At 32.2% G+C, this 18315-nt stretch overlaps 1 protein-coding gene across 1 annotated transcript in view; it reads left to right on the forward strand.

Moving 5' to 3' along the window:
- The first annotated feature begins 3797 nt into the window (after positions 1 to 3797).
- The window catches only part of LOC132738586 (hydroxylamine reductase-like), a 41041-nt gene continuing 26523 nt past the window's right edge, over positions 3798 to 18315 (forward strand). The window contains exons 1-3 of the mRNA XM_060726116.1: positions 3798 to 4196; positions 11062 to 11269; positions 11582 to 11784. Coding sequence (XP_060582099.1) covers positions 4028 to 4196; positions 11062 to 11269; positions 11582 to 11784 — 580 coding nt within the window. The 5' untranslated portion in view covers positions 3798 to 4027. The remainder of the gene's footprint in view (positions 4197 to 11061; positions 11270 to 11581; positions 11785 to 18315) is intronic.

Raw genomic sequence — 18315 nt, forward strand, 5'->3', positions numbered from 1 at the left:
TCATCGAATCGTCTCAGATAACGGACAATATCCTGTGTCCATCCCCGTAAAAATCCTCCATCCTAAATGCACCTGCCATTGGAAAAAAAACCAGGTTCACGTGTTGTTGATGTTGGCAAACCAAGGTCTTGTGGCTGTTCTGGCTCAGTAGGCGGAGTTTGTACACTTCTCAAACTATAATTTGACGGTCTAGACGAAAGTGGCATTTGTTACTCGCTTGCTGATTTTACTGGTTACTCGCTTGGCTTGTGAGAGGTACCGGGATCGTTACCCGGATTCTCCACCAAGTGTTCTGCTTAGGTACTAGGGGAATTCTTGTACAACTAAAATACAAAAAGATGTCCTTTTTCCTCAATTTATTTTCAAACTATTTTTTAAACTATTTCAATCCAGAGTCATACAATCTATATGTCCATATATAGAATAACATAAACAGATATTAAAGATTGAAATTATAATAGAATTATATTACACATACAAATTATCTAAACAAAGTGAAAGTAGAATTCAATAATTTTCATTCAACATGCCATTTTAACTTGATTATATTAAACAAAAGATGATGATTTCATAGTCTATTACATGTTTTCATTCCCATTTATTATCATCTTGCCTTCTAACATATAATAAAGATTAAAACTTAAGTTCTCACCAAATAATAACAATATAAAGTTTCCGGAAATAAATTCTACTGACAGAAAGCGCCATGTTTACTTTTCTATTAAATTATGCCAACTGGTCAAATTAAACGAAACGACTAGTTGAACGAAAAGTTTAAACAATTACGCCAAGTGCTACCAATAACAAATCTTAAGTTATTAACTAAGAAAGAAACATTAAAATATAAAACGGAACATTGTGTTGTGATACAATCCACCTTCAGTAGAACCCATAATTCAGCGCATAATACTGCTTCGTAAAGTCACAATGTTATTTGATTGTTTGAAGCTACACATAAAACAATAAAACCTAAAAAAAACTTTAAATGATACATGGTGTGTTCTGTTTAATATTAAAAGTACTGGTTCAGACATATAATTTTTTGGTCAGTTGTTTAAAAAACTTTATGGATATCTTAATGTTAATTACCAGTACAATGTTTAAAACTTTATTTTCTGTCATGTTGTTCTGTATATGAGCCTGACATGAATAAACGTTTATGTTGTTGTTGTTGTTGTTGTTCTATCTATGTGTTCAGGGTTTTACATAATTTTGTTCATAGAAGAACTGTGAAACAGATACGTTACCATGATTTAATATTCGTTTCCATTGTGTCAATGGATAAGTATGGAACATAGTATTTTTATTGACCTAAAATGCTTTTATAAGTAACTCATGTATTTGGAATAAACAAGTCTGATTAATAAGTAACATTTTCATCAGCTTCAGTTCACAAGCTATTCATAGACGTAGATTTTTTTAAAAATGCATATTGGTGCATAATATTTTGTACTTGTGCTATAATGCTGAAAGAATGATAATAAATTTCTAAATCGTGTATATTCATGCTAATTATTTCTATCTAGTCTCTGAAAGCAATTGGAAAAATGGTAACGTATCTGTTTTTGCACAAATCTCGAATTCTTGGTAACTTAATTTCAGGAAATATTACAAGTTTTTTGGTGAAAAGTTAAAAGAACCAGTATGTGTTCAATGTTATACATGAGTTAAACCAACTAAAAAAGGTGTCTGGGTAACTATTCACAAATGTCAATTATTCACTATTACTTACAGCCTTATTTGAATGCTTAGTGGAGAATCAATGTAAAATGAATTCAGAATATGTTAAGTAGGCCTATATATAGGTTCTAAGTAACACATTTCTTAAGTAATTAAATTAATTAAATTTTATATTTATTCGACAACCCAACCATGAAAGGGAAACTAAGCTTATTATTTATTTCCAGTTTTCAAGCAATTTAATGAAGAATTTAATACTTGAGAGGAAGATTCCGTGCAATTAGTCTTTGTATTATTTAATATACATGTTATATACATAAAGTTAGATAACCCAGGCTACAGCTAGTATACTTGCTAATTAATACATTATGTACAACATAAGTTTACAACTTATATCTACATAGCTTTATATTATTTAGACTAATTAAGTTATTAATAAGTAGATTTGCAAGTGCTTAAAAAAACAAACAGCAATGCCCCACAAAAAGTGAAAAGATAGTATCTATATAGACCACACAGTATTACCGGCGGCAGTGATGGCAGATCACTGCAGTGATGGCAGATAGCTAAAATTTACCGCTCGGTACAGGTAGGTTATAAATTTGGTTGGTATTATAATATTACACAAATACGGCCCATTTCATTGCTATGAAACTATTGTCCATTGACTAGAGATACTATTAGGTAATTTTGGACTCGTTTTTTCCTGTTTTTAGATTACTTTGAGCAGGTTAAAAGTGACAGCTTCGGTAAATCCATAAAAAAGTCTGTTTTTTTTTGTTCAAAATATCTCAAGTTTTAACTAAATGGCAGGATTTCGTGTTATTAATATAGACGTTCATCCATTGGGGTCACGCAAGCCAAATATCTACCCCGTGAGTCTTTTCTTGAAAGTTTTACAGACGTTCAATCTGGTCCAGTCGAAGAAAAAATGCTGCCGTTGTAGGCAGGTACTTATTTTAAATGCTGCCGTCGATGGCAGAAATACCATGAAAGTGGCTAACATTCTGACAGAAAATAAAGGTCAATCTTTTATCAATTCCTCTATTCTTTGCGTCCTTTTAGTCGGAATTGAGACGTTAAACTATCATTTCTAATATTTTCTCAAGAAAGAAAAGTTATTAATGCGGTATGTGCATCGAAAAAGCTTTCTAGCAACTCGCAGATACAATACAAAATGTGATGATTCAGTACGACCAAATTGCACTATAAATAGAGCAATTAAGATGAAGAAATTCAGTTTTCTATATTCATGCATGTGTGCTTGATCTGTTGTGTCTGTCAGTTACATGCATACAATACCATATGTATCTTAAGTTTAGCAGCGCATAATTCACTGCCTTTTCAAGACATAACGCCATTTGCATATTACAACTGTAACTTCAGTAAGTGGATATTCATTTGCTAGCATATGACATTATTTTCTCGAGGTTCATCGCTTTATGACATATAAAGCCTGAAATTTACTAAGTCGTCGCCAATGCTGCATATTATAAGTAACTAAATCGAGGTAATATAGGGAAGATTATTAACATTGCAACTGACAAGATCTGTGGACATCAGTTTATCATAAAACAATATATGTTAATGTAAAATGGAGATTAAGATAATATTATCGACAGTTCAAATATTTTCCTATATTATCAAGTTCTTGAAAAACACAACAACGTGGATTCATTTCTTTAAATTTTCATGTTTGAAATCGCGTTGTAGTTTGCCTTTGAATTACATTTACTATGCTAAAATATTAACAACAGTATAAGGTGCACATACAACGCGATTTCAAACATGAAAATTTAAAGAAATGTATCCACGTTGTCGTGTTTTTCAAGAACTTGATAATATAGGAAAATATTTGAACTGTCAAAATAGTCAAAAACCAGGAAAAACGAGTCCAAAATTACCTAACAGTATCTCCAGTCAATGGACAATAGTTTCATAGCAATGAAATGGGCCGTATTTGTGTAATATAATAATACCAACCAAATTTATAACCTACCTGTACCGAGTGGTAAATTTTAGCTATCTGCCATCACTGCAGTGATCTGCCATCACTGCCGCCGGTAATACGGTGTGTAGACTACGCTCCAGCATTCGATCAAGTATGATAGAATAAATGTCAAGGTCGAATTACAGTAAAATGTAAACAACGAAATACACTTTTCATCATGCTTCGACCCGAAATGACGTCCTATATTTAACATTGAATTGTGTTCTTTTTCTTTAATAATTCAAAGTGTGATTTCAAATATATATCATACAGTGAACTTAAGATATATCAAGGTTTTATCGCTTTATTTTATTATTAACTTTACGTGTATTCGGATAGTCACATTTCAAAAAGGTTATGCTTCGTCAAGGAATACTTAGATGTCAGCGGGCATTTGCTCCGTCGTTACAAGTTTCAAAGACTACTGTGAATAGAAATGGCACGGCTTACGTCAGAACATGTTACGCTGTCCAGACAAGACGGGCATCGGCTGCTGCCCCTACCGCTGACACCCTTAAAAAACCGGGTAAGTTAGTCGATGTAATTGTAGATTTGATATAAGCTATCGACAATATCTCCAAGTGAGATCCTGACACAGAACAAAAAGTATCTCAGAATCTAGCTCTTTGGTATCACGGGGGAGGAAGTGTTACACGAAGGATGGAGTTCTTATGATAACTTGTTCAGGAGTTCTTGTGATAACTGTCACGGAGTTCGCCGGAAAACATCTGTATATACTACAAAAAACACTCGTCAAAAATGGTTATTTTCATCTTTCCAAAATGAGTTTTAGGTGCTAAATTAAACTTTAATGATTAAGCTTGTCTTACATCTTGTATTATGTGTCAAAAACTAATTCACAGGCTAATTTTCATCGCCTCTTGCTTCAAATCTGGTAGTTTTGAGTAAAATTTCCAAATTACTTGCCAATTCACAAGTTTTGACCGTTTTTTTTTTCTGGCCTTCATCCTTTCCATACATAATTACCTATTTATAATGCAAAATTGCAAACATCAAGCGCCGGCTTACAAATTTATACCCGATTTTTCAAATGTCCCGGAGTTCTTGTGATAACTCTGAAGATGTCACAGAGTTCTTATGATAACTTTTGTTATTGCTAGTGTGTTTCTTTGGCTAAATCACGGCACGTTTTGGCGTTTATTATCATTCAATAAGATTGTAAATCATTATGAAATGCAGTACGATCATCCTTTGCACAAAAAATGTGGATAAAACGTTGGTCTCAAGTGTCTACAAAGGATAAATAGGTGATAGGCTATCATCTACAGTAAAATTGAACCAGCAGCCACTGATATTCAGCAGTATAATGGCTTAAACAACAAAACAAAAATTCTCAAAACGTACACGTTGTTCTCAGTTTCACATGTTTTAAGCAACCACCTTTCTTAAGCAGACAATATATAGGCATGCTTCCCTTACCTAAAGGCTAAGTAATTTGTATCATTTTATACCATAATGAATAAGTATATAACCAGGATAATTTCCACACCTATGTCTTTAAAAAAAGTACGATACATGATAAAAACTCAACTGCGGTTGACTCTAACTACTAATCTCTCGAAAAAATTTGAACTGTCCCTCCAGGTTCCAGATTTACCTAGGATGGGATTTATTGTGCATGGGCATTCAAACTATAATTCCCCAGGTGTTGCTTGTAAGTGTCGCAAGTCCTCTAATGTAACTTAAAACCAACAGACAAAACTCTGAAACATATTAATCGCTTGTACTATTATAACTGCTGTATTACATAGAAAACAATGTTTCACTGATTGATGCAGTAACATAGATGCTGTACTGAGAAAAAAATAGACTGTATGCTGGATGAAAATGATAAAGGGCCAGAACCATGCTAGGGGCCGGAAACTGCAAGGAAACCAGTACATAAATCATTTTTCAAGTCTACGAAATCTAAGTCAAAAAAAAAGAATACTATGAAAAAGAAACAGGGGGAAAGAAAAAATATCTCTTGAACTAAAATTCACTTCGAAAACCAACGTTATATATCCTATTTTTTGCGCAAAGGATGAGCGTATTACATGTCATAATGATTTACAATCTCAATGAATAACTAAAAACGCTAAAACGTGCCGTGATTTAGCGCAAAGGAACACACTTGCAATAACAAAAGTTAGGTCATAAGAACTCTGTGACATTTCAGAGTTATCACAAGAACTCCGGGACATTTTTGAAAAATCGGTATAAATCTGTTAGGCCGATGCTTTAAATTATGTTTGCAATTTTTTGCATTTAATTAGGTAATTATGTATGGAAAAGAATGAAGCCCAGAAATAAACAAGTTTCAATACTTGTGAATTGGCAAATAATTTGGAAAATTTTTACTCAAAACTCAGATTTGACGGAAGAGGCGATTCAAAAATGGCCTGTGTAATCAGTTTTTGACAGAATAATACAAGATGTAAGGACAATCTTGAATCATTAAAGTTTAATTCAGCACCTAAAACTCATTTTGGAAAGATGAAAATAACCATTTTTAACGAGTGTTTTTGTAGTATATACAGATGTTTTCCTACGAACTCCGTGACAGTTATCACAAGAACTCCTGAACAAGTTATCATAAGAACTCCATCCTTCGTGTAACACTTCCTCCCCCGTGGGTATACTCAGTCATAGTGCAGCAGGCCTATAACAATTGAACTAATTGTACTTCGCGAAGCGAGATTCTGACCCAGAAAAAAATCCCAGAATATAGCTTCGACACGTCAAGTTATTTTCACTAGAATCAGGCCCGCCTTTAAAGTATGCTTAATAATGTTGAATGTGTAGATAAGTTTGTATTCTTAATAACAATGCGTTTAGTTTATGTCTCTGTGAAACAGAGGATATTGAATGAGTTTAGATTCACTATTTAACGAGTTGAATTAGATCTAGATCTATTTTATTCAACGAGTTTCATAATACATTTTGTATTAGTATAATAACGAAGATGATGTTCTATTTTCAATTTAATATCACACACAATTAGATCTGTCCAAAATGATGTGCTGCACTGTGTTACTCTTAGTTCGCGGTACTTTAACGCTTTGAAACAAGAAAGAAAACAACAAATGAAACTTACAGTACAAGAATTGTCATATATAACATATGGGTATTTTTGCTATATGACACAAGGAAACAACAATATATTCAGTCAATATTCATTATGATAATAATTATAAATAGCCTAATAATAATAATAATAATAATAATAATAATAATAATAATAATTTGATAATGATAATTTATTGGCAGTAACCTTGTTAATGTCATTTTAATAATAAAATAATAAAAAAAATCATTGAAATATAATATTGAAATGCAAGTTGTTGTTTTTTTAATATAAATAATGCTTCTGCTAGGTTTCATTACAATACTTTAGTGCTTTATCATGTTATTAATTATAAGTTATATGAATGGAATGTCTTAATGTTATTTTGAATGGATTTAACTTATAAATAAAGAAATTTGAGGTTTTCAAGTTAATTTACATATTCGTTTGGTTGACTTTCAAAAATGTGAACTCATGTTATAATAAGATAAGTTAACCGGGAAGTTTTCCTGAATGTTTTCCTGCACGTACGCCTATAATGCATGAAACATTATAGATATAACCACATTATAATAGGCCTTAATGTGTTTTTTTTTAATTTTAAGAGAAATTTAGGAAGCGACACTTGTAAGGATATTGAAACTGGCTGTATTCTCTTCACCCGCGTTCTATTACCCATCCATTATACTGACATGAAATTACCGCTGTGAACGTAAATTTCACTTGTCACACAATGAAGTTTATAAACACGATATTTTCAGACAGCAATAATAATATAATGTTTTACTACAATAAATTCAACCATTTTATCACATAAACCACGGCATTCTTTTATAAAACTAATTATTTGTACGCCCTCTTACCTCAATAGGGAGAGCAATAATCCAGGGGTAGCTGGTTCGATCCTCCGACCAGACAAAATTTCTCCATGACAATAGATCTCGGACATTTTATCATTTTCATGGCCATTTGTCTCTCCCCGCTTAATCAGAAATCATGTGGAATAAGTATAACGTTAGTTGGTCACTTGCGGAACAATTGTTTATGACTGGTTAGTTATCCAGGAAAACGGGTTTGGTTGATTTATCGCCGAGATATGACCAAACTACATGTATGTGTTAAACTCGGCAGAAAACCAAGCAAATTATAACTGATTATTTTAACAGAACAAAACATAGTTTATTTTCATAGCTTGTACACACACTCATGATAGGTACATCGTTATAACTAACATGTTAAAATACATTTTTTAGTCACATAATGTGCAATAAAGAAAGAAAAAACAACAACAACAACAAATCAATTTAATACAGAGCAATGAGATAGTTTATACATACATACAATGCAATACACCACTGTGAGCACATTTATCGCATACCCGTGCCGATTTTGCGACTCGGTAAAATGGTACAGTACGCCTATTGCACGGCGGCCGTGCATATATTTTTACGTGACGTCATTTGCGTTATAGAGAAGCGCTAAATGTCAGACTTGTCAATGAAAAATGGTTCTTTTGCACATTTAGCAGTCATTATTTTGGGTATGTGATCAATCTTCGAACGAATATAATTAATAAATAATTATTCGGTCCCAGGAAAAAAAGTATATTTTATTCTTTTAGGTTCATTAGTGACTTTACTGAAATTGTTGAATAAAATAATAGGTTCGCTAGAGTTAGCATAATAAAATTTTATTCAACTCATTCAATAATTAAAGCATCGAACATACACTCATTCAATATCCTCTGTATAATTTCCATTCTTGTTTGCGGTATATAATAATGATAATAATAATAATAATAATGATAATAATAATAATAATAATAGATCTTATAATAATGATAATAATAATAATAATAATAATAATAATAGATCTTATAATTATAATAATTAATAAAATAATAATAAAGACGTTAGTAATTTAACGATGGAACTCATTTGAACAACATATCAATCTTCCATGAGGCCCTCAACACATCATTTCCTTATAGTGACATTTTGAAAATCTTCGTGAATTACTTAAAGCTGTTTTTTTAATGACATCCCTTCAATGTAAGTCTATAACAACAAATCCTATGACTTTTATTGAAAACTTCAGCTCCCTTTGACACTGGTAACATAAAAATGTTGATTTTTTTTGTATTACTTTTGTCATCATACGCTACGTACGTTATACAGTGAAATAAAAAGGATATCTCAGGATAATTCATTAGACCGTGTTACTGATCATAAACTGATTAAAATATGTTAGAAAATTTGTACTCGTAACACCTCAGCGATTACCCATAATCAGTCCCGTTATATTTAAGTATGACGTAAAGTTGCCGTTGAAAAAATTGATCAAATGTTTTTATTTTACGATTATTAAATCAAAAATCAGGGTTAATTATACCAAGTGTGTAGACAACTAATAAGTGTTTTTGTTTTGTTTTTTGTTAATAATGGGCGTAGGAATTAACCGGCGCCGGAATTAACCGTATACGCCCGGGACCTACGACGTCCGACCTTGCTGTTCCGCACCTGTTACCTCATCTGGAACGTCTAAGTCCTGCTGATCCTCATGTGTGTACAATGGTTCAATGAGACGACATCACCATCCTTGGCGTCTTCTCTTCACAAAACGGCTCTTTGTAGGGCCATCGTCCCGAATTATCATTCATCCCAGGTGCTTAACCATGACTTGACCTTGACCTGTCATGTGTCGTCTCGCCTCGATAGGGATTTAAAGAAGCATGTTACGTTTTCTCATACAAGCTTTTCTCATACAATTACTTATAAATAGAATGAATCAAACCGTTTATAGCTGTAAGTTTAATTTTTTAAAAATACCGATTGTGTAAATCATTATAATTATACTTTAAAATGTAGTGGTTTGTTTCTTGTTTCGGTCGTAGACTCGACAACACGTGCGCTTCAGGATACACAAAGTGACTGAGCTCGCCACAAATATTAGACCGATTAAAGTTTTGATAAAGTCATATAAAAAGGTGATGATTGCTTATCAGTTATTTTCGTTTCATATGCCATTTAATATTTTCGTAACTTTGGACTTGACAACGTCCTGGTCAAATAGCAGCGATTTGATTTTTTTATCAAACACATACTTCCGCATTTCAACACGTGCATTTTTATCGATATCTATATACAAAAAAAATCTGCATTAATCTGTTAAGTTATCTTATCAGGTAAATGCAGGTAACAGCAGAAAAATTATTTCGGTTAATCAATCGTAATACATGTTGTGTCGCAATTGTGATAAATTGCCATTGTGATAAATTACCTGTTTGGAATACAATGTACAATTCTATGATATTCCCTATAGTATCAGTGTTACAGTTTTGTTTCATTTATGCATTTCGTGCCTTTTTTTTTTTTTTTTTTTTTTTTTTTTTTTTTTTTTAAACATTGCTACAGGGGCGATGCAATAAATCAAAAAAGGGGAAAGCTGAAATCAACAACTAGGAATGTAAAATAGCCATTCTTCTAATCAAATTTACTATTTCAAATTTCAATTTTTCTCTTTTAGAGATGTTTATTTTGGAAATTAACCATTTTTCTACTACTGTTACAAAACTTTCTTCTGTTCAAATTGAAAACATGACTCCATTTTAGGGTAAAATACAGCATTTTGGCTAGGGGAAACAGCATTTATGCTTTGGTAATACTGTAAAATACGCGAAAAAATCACTGACCTAAGCAAATTAATTTGAAGGAACTGATCAGTTGTCTTTTTCAAATTTTGCAAAAAATCTTGATTATTTAACATTCTAATATATCAGTTAAGCGTTTATCAATCGCACAACGTCCTTAACAACCGTGTGCTTGGTCAATTCACTTATGTAATTAGTCACCGGCTTGAATAAATACGACCGGGACCTGTGTGCGTCGAACATTGACGCTTTTGCTAACGATAGTAATTATTATTTAAACAGTTGAAAATTATATGGCTTGTATAAAGATGTTGGTAGTTATACATTTATGGCAAACTAAAATAGTTTAGTGCTTGTGTAGTAAATAGTGACTCTCGAATCAATCATACAATAGTCAATGTTTCTTAGTGATAAATTATATGTTTATAAAAATCAAGGGATATGGAAAAATGCTTTTGCGCAGTTAGTCACCACTGGTAACAGCGTGGACCAATGATTGCATCAACCACGAAATGTAAATCCTCATTAGTGATGCCAGTGATTTCAATAATGATATATTATTTAATTCATCTTAAAACCCTTTCATAAATATGTTGTTTTTTAAGTAAGAATATTACTAGCATGTTAATTATTATTTACATTATTTGATGTCCAGAAATTGTTATTATGTTACAGATATGTTTTGCTACCAGTGTGAACAGACGAAGTCAAGGCGTGGGTGTGTTACGGTGGGGGTATGTGGTAAATCACCACAGGTCGCCGCCCTGCAAGATTTACTCATGTACGTAATCAAAGGACTAGCCGTACATGCTAACAGGGCGATCAATATGGGTGTATATTCTAATGAAGAGTGTGATGATTTTGTAAAAAAGGCAATGTTTAGGTAAGATATAATACACATGTACTTACAGGAGAAATTGCAATTGCATGTTTTCATACATTGTTTCAGTAGAGAAGATAAATGTACATTGAATATATTTTACACATGAGAGTTACTGAGTTTTTTTTCTCACTTTTTTCACCAGTGAATAAGCTGAAAGCTTACTTTATAAATTTTACAGAGTCATGTGACAGGAACTTTTGAAAAAAAAAATTCGTGACAGGTTTCTCGTGACTATTTTATAGAACAATACTAGTATGTTATAATAATTATACTAATTATATATACTAGTATGTTATTTAATTTTCATTTCAGCACGTTAACGAACGTGAACTTTGACCAGGACAGATTCCCGGAATACATAAGACAGGCTGTAGAATACCGGGAAGAATTTAGAGTTCCCCTTCTTGCCGCTTATGCTAAAAGCGGGAAACCAGTGTGCGAGGCCTTAACACAAGGTCCCGCTGTATGGAAATCAGAAAAGGGATACGAAGATCTAGATTATCTCGCTAGTGAAGGTAAAGTTTTTGTGTTTGCAGTGGAGTTTATGCTATCTGGCGCTGACTGTAATATGCCTACACAGCGTCGCTTGAAAACTGTAATGTTCTATCTCCAAATTTTCCAAAAACAAGTTAAATACACAATTTTGTCCGTAATGGACTGTTCTATCTCCTTGGCATGTTATATTAGTGCTTCAGAGCTTTATAAATAAAGTACAACGAAACCATCCTGTTCTATCTCCACAAATTTAGTATGTCTTGATAAATAGACTGTTCTAACTTACTGGACCAATCATATCGTCGATAAATGTCACGTGACCTGTGGGATATATGCAACATACTGTTCTAAATTCAAAATTATCGTATCAAAACATAGCATCAAATCACGTGATAGCAGGACACCCGCCATGCTGTACGAAACATTTTGAGTTAGATGGTTTGTTGTTTATATTAATACTAAATATAAGTATTGAATGATATTATGTATTCGTTTATTCCTTCCAATCATGGACATTTTAGCATTAAGTCCTGTAAATTTACTGCATGTGATGAAACAACAAGCAAAACTGATCATGATTTAAAAGTAATTTCGGATGAGTATTTTCGGATAGAAACAACTGTGATCATACAATTTCATCAAACAAATTCGTAAAAAAAAAATTTGTTGAATGTTCTAAAGTTTCTTTAACGTAAGAAACATTCTGTCTCAGAAACCAATTATTTATCTTTATAACAGACACATATGAGTTTAAAAAATTGACTGTACTCATTGCCAATATAAAACAGAAGCATAATATGGTTAAGGTTACTGACAAATGTGGAATATTTTGGAAACTATAACAGAACTCCAAATATCAGTCTTTTGAGATTAAGATAAAAGCATTTCTTGGGCAAAAAAGGCCTTTAAGAAAATTCATAGATATTAAACGTTTACATATAATATATGTTTTCGATTGCGTTAATGTTATATAACTATTTAGATTGCTTTAAAGTAAACACATTTTATACCAAAGACAGAAGAATGAAAAATATTCTTATACGTATATTTTGTTTGTCTTGTAATTTGACTTTGAATTTCTAAATGAATATTTATATAGCATTATGTTTGTAATGTTTTTGTACACGAACAATCTTTAAATATGACATTTTTCAAATATACGTCATGCCTGCTCCACCTTTAAGGTCTTTTCTAGCAGATATGTTTTCATTGCCTATTTAAGTTATAGAAACATTTTTTACATACCTTCAATTATAAAAACTTCTTACCAACACAAACAGAACGTGTAAAGAGCATAACAAAATAATTACTACCATTTCATACTTTTGGAAGGAATTTGAATTTGACCATCTTTTGAATTTTCATTAAAAAAATCTTGAAAGGTTTTTCCAGCATTCTAGAAAATTTGAAAGTTTTCTTTCCCCGTTTGCGGCTATAACTTTCTTTCAGACAATGAATCACTTTGAACGTGGCCAAAGTTATAAAAATAGATAAAATGTCTACAGAATTTATGTGGGTATTTTATCTTTATTTATTTAAATTATTTGTTTAAATGTCATTTAATTATGTAATGGATTTAAAGATTTTAATAATATTTCGAATGTCATAGTTCTTGTAGTTGGATACATATGGTCTAAGAAATAGTGTAGTGTCAAAGTCAACTAATCAAGGGATATTTAGCCGAGAGCATTTTTGGCAGCCTTTTAAAGATAAAACATACTGTTTTATATGATATAAATCAATTCACCTTAAAAGACATAATGTTCTAAGTCACATTGAACACTCTGATTTTAACAATTTTTGAAAAAAAGTTACAAGGACTGTTCTATCTCCAAATGTTTTTTTAGGTTTTTAAGCAAGGAAATATTAATATCCATATATCTTTAACGATATTGAGATGTTCTCTCGACATCACGTTTAGTAGTTTTTAAATTTTCAAAATCCGACAATAAATAAAAAAGTAATGCAATACTAAATCTTTACATGCTTTTTTCTCAAAAACAACAAATTGGCACATAGAACAAAACGTTTTTCAAGCGACGACAGGTGTGTTACTTGCATCATGTTGTTATGTCTCCTCTCACCGTAGGGAACGTGTTACAGTATCGCGTTTTTCGGTTACAGTATAGAATTTTCAAGATGGAGGATTATTTATGGGAAGAGAGGTAGGTGATTTTTATTCAGGTCCATACTTCTAGTAGTTTAGTTTCTAAAAGATGTTTTTGTGCTTTGCTTGTAAGGAACAGAATCCGGTATCTAGTCATATATTTCTTCAGACCCTACACCGCAGATTATCGCTATATTGTCTCATAAATAGGCAGATTTGACAGTTTGAAAATTTGAATCGAGAGACCAACGCATTTTCCTGCAATTTCGACATTATTTATGCATGCCTAGAAAAAGTAAATCTGCAAAACGTTAGTCCTTTATGTTAGGAAACGTTTATAAAAGTAAATGACTAGTTGAACCTATTTTCCTGTTCGTTAAATGCGTTTGAAAAAATAAACAATGTTACAGCATAGAGCGAGGTAATTTGTGCAGGGTTACAGCATGGACCTAGCGATTTGTATCCGATTTTGTTACAGTTTATACCCAGATTTCGGTTACAGTTTAGACTTCGATATTTTCTATATATACTAGGTAAAATGTATGAATGTTACATAGACTTTTAAATCTCTGTGAGCTTATTGGCCCGATGGCTATTCGTCCGTCTGACGTACACAAGTGTGTGCAATCCCATCCGCTCAGTAACTACTTGACTAAATTTAAATGTGATGAAATTTACATGACTTTCTACCAATTAAGTTGTTCAAGTGGTTTTGGTTGCAATCGGGGATACGAAAACCCAAAACATAGGTTTTGAAAAAGGCTTACAGACACTTCACCCCCCAGACACTTCACCCTAGGCACTTTTTTGCAGACACTTCACCCCTCAGACAGTTCACCCCCCATTTTAAGAAATTTGATTGAGACACTTCACCCCTCTTTTTTTTAATTTTGTGTTAAACAATTATTTATGTAGATTATGTTAAATACATTCAATAGTGATTGAGTATGTTGATTGTTTTAAGCCATTGTCTAATAAATTTTGAGTTGATTTAATTCTTGAAGTTTTGGTACTTAATTAGTTTGATTTCAGTTTGATTCTTACCATATAATAATCATTGAGTTACGTTCATTTGGTGATGGTTTGTGCTTTAACCTTGTGCTTAATTTACATAACTGGTGTTATTTATTTGTTTAATAAATGCCATTATGAATGATCTTTGTATTAAATGCAGGATAATTGTGTCTGATAATGATGATAAATAATTTATATTTACTATATTTTATAAAGCAACTGATTCATTCATTCATATTCATTTATATTCATTTTATTTAATTTATTTATTAAGAATAAATTTAATTCTCATACAATTATACCATTTTAATTCAATTATCTAATCAATTGTGAGATAACCGTTGAATAAACAACTAATCAACATGTTGAATTAACAAGGTGACATGCAATAAACACTTAATGGATGAAAGTGCTGTGATATATCATTTGGCAATACAACCAATTAACCTGAATCAGCTTTAAACTTAGTAAAAATAAAGATAATATGCAAATTTTTTAATCAAATAATACTAAAATAAAAAAAATATAAACATATATAAGCATTTTGTTGTTGACCAACTTGTTTTATTTACTTTATAGAACAAAATTGGATGAGGGGTGAAGTGTCTTACTGATTTTGGGGGGTGAAGTGTCTTAAGGGGTGAAGTGTCTTCAAAATTTGAGGGGTGAAGTGTCTGGGGGGTGAGGTGTCTTGCTACCTTGAAAAAAGGCAATGTTTAAAGACCCTTCTCATCTCGAACCAAAAGCATTCAAATCAAATCATGATCATGGCGTCATTTCGAATGCTTATTTGTTGAAGTTACGATTATTTTGTCATTATTAAATTAAAAGTCGTTTTTTTTTATTTCAGACATCCTGTATAGCAGTTTTCATGTTTCTGAAAAAGAAAATAATATTGAAAGTTATAGAGTATAAATTAAGGTCAGACAATTACAATATCTTCTCTAGTGAGCCTGATGGAGGTACATAATAGTGGCAGAGTCGGGATAAGGCCGCCGACTTCAAATCATCTTTCATTTACTGTAGTTGAAATCCAATCATGACTTTGGATTCTTTGTATGTGAGAAATCTATCAAGCTAATTGACGGAAAGTCAGTGGTTCTAGTCAGGTGCCCGCTCGTGTCTGAAATGTTTCACAGAGGGTATCTGGGGTCTTTCTTAACACTAAAGCAGGAATGTTTTCACATGACCTTAGTGTCGTTGAATTTTAAAGAAAGCCAAACGTAACAAAATAGAGTTAAACAGAATCCCTAAAGAAATTTCAACACAACAAAATTGAAAATGTTCACAAACCCTTTTAAATACTTACAAAATACATTATTGTACATGGAAATTCCAACATAAAAAATTTAAGGTTGCAGTATTGCGCACTTAAATACTGTTTAATCATTCTTAGGGTATTGCCTGCTTGTCAATTGTGTCTTTTGACAGCTTATCTATGGTATGCAGGCTTCATAACCTCCGATCCCCTCTCAAAATTTCATTTTGTTTAGTTTCACTCATTGTATTCTCGTTTAGGGCACACGCAATTTTTTACCTGGGGGTAATATGCCGCTTTTCATAGAATTGCAATAACGTGTCACATTGAAGGTTCCATGATAACCGCCATATGAACACATCCACAGATGTTAAAAAATCTGAAGTGTACCAGTTCATGTTTAATGTGAATTCTGCTGAAGCCGGTGCTAGGAGGCGTGGACGGTAGCTTGCAGTTACCACTACCGTCCATGAACAGGTTTAATCAAACTGAGCCTGCAACATTTTCATGTTTTCCGTGTTGGACTTCTGTTAAGGATTCTTTTTTCTCTATTTTATTACTAATAGGCATTCTTATAATGTGTAATGAAATCAAGCAATAATCTTTCTTCTCTCAATACAATTCGATAAAAGTTACTGTTGTTGTCGTGAAAACAGTCCTTACTTAGGACATTACTTATTCTGCAAAAAGTCTCAATCTGAAACTTAAAGTAAGAAAAATAGGAAACTATAACTTTTCTGCTGAAGAAAAAAAGTAAAACAACCTTTCAAGAATGTATTAAATAGAAAGGTATGAGTTATTTCATAAAAATAATGGATACACGAACTTTGTTTGAAATTTGGCAAGTATCTAAACTGTAACAGAAATCTGGGTATAAACTGTAACAAAATTGGATCAAAGTCGCTAGGTCTATGCTGTAACCTTTCAAAATTAACCTCGCTCTATACTGTAACATTGTTTATTTTTTCAAACGCATTTTACCAACAGGAAAATAGGTTCAACTGGTTATTTTCTTTTATAAACGTTTCTAAACATAAAGGACTAACGTTTTGTAGATTTACTTTATCTAGGCATGCTTAAATAATGTCGGAATGGGAGAAAAATGCGATGGTCTCTCGATTCAAATTTTTAGACCGTCAAATCTGCCTATTTATGAGACAATTTAGAGATAAATCTGCGGTGCAGGGTCTGAAGAAATATATGACTAGATACCGGATTCTGTTCCTTACAAGCAAAGCACAAACACATTATTTAGAAACTAAACTACTAGTAGTATGGACCTGAATAAAAATCACCTACCTCTCTTCCCATAAATAATCCTCCATCTTGAAAATTCTATACTGTAACCGAAAAACGCGATACTGTAACACGTTCCCTACGGTGCCTCTATATATTGCTTTGCACAGCGCCCGACGGTCCGTTGGTCCGCGACTTGATGAGATGAAATCTATTGATTCTGGAGTCATTTTCTCAGTAGTCAAGGTCGGCACATGTCATCATGATAATTGGACAAGTTAACGTGCTATTTGAACAAGTCAGCATGATCGTTTGACAAGACATGATGTAAATTGCACATGTTAACATGCTCAAACGACAAAATAATATCATCGTTTTACAAGATAGCAAAAACATTGATCACATAAGACAGTCACTGTGTTCCATAGATATGCATTTCTGTTATTAAAATTGCTTTATCTTAGATTACTGGTAACAGTGTATAATTGTAGAAACCATGCAAGCAGGCCGGCCAAATTTCTAACTGACCTTGATTAAATCAGAATCATTTTCTATCTACAGCTTTTTCTGATAAGTTGTACAGGCATTTATTGTGATTGATACTTCTATGTAAATGGAGATGGTATCGTGTAAATGTATATAGTACCTACATGTATACATGTGGTTCCTTGTCGGATTTTGAGGCAGTTTTCGATTTTGTAAATGAAATAACCCAATATTTAGCCAGCTAAAATGTATGTACAGCTAGAGAGTCTATATGTTGATAGTTTTGTTTAAATGTTAACTATAATGTAACTAGAATAATTATTAATATAAACTTTGTCCAGAATCAGGACTGTTGCAAGAATTAGTCATGCTCAATCTATTAATACTCATTTGAACTTAAGATGATATTGAAATGTCCTTCCATTGCTCTATGAAACGATATAATAAATT

Source organism: Ruditapes philippinarum, unplaced genomic scaffold (genome assembly GCF_026571515.1).
Source record: "Ruditapes philippinarum isolate M1 unplaced genomic scaffold, ASM2657151v2 ctg3474_1_1_1_1, whole genome shotgun sequence".
In the NCBI taxonomy this organism is placed as follows: Eukaryota; Metazoa; Mollusca; class Bivalvia; order Venerida; family Veneridae; genus Ruditapes; species Ruditapes philippinarum.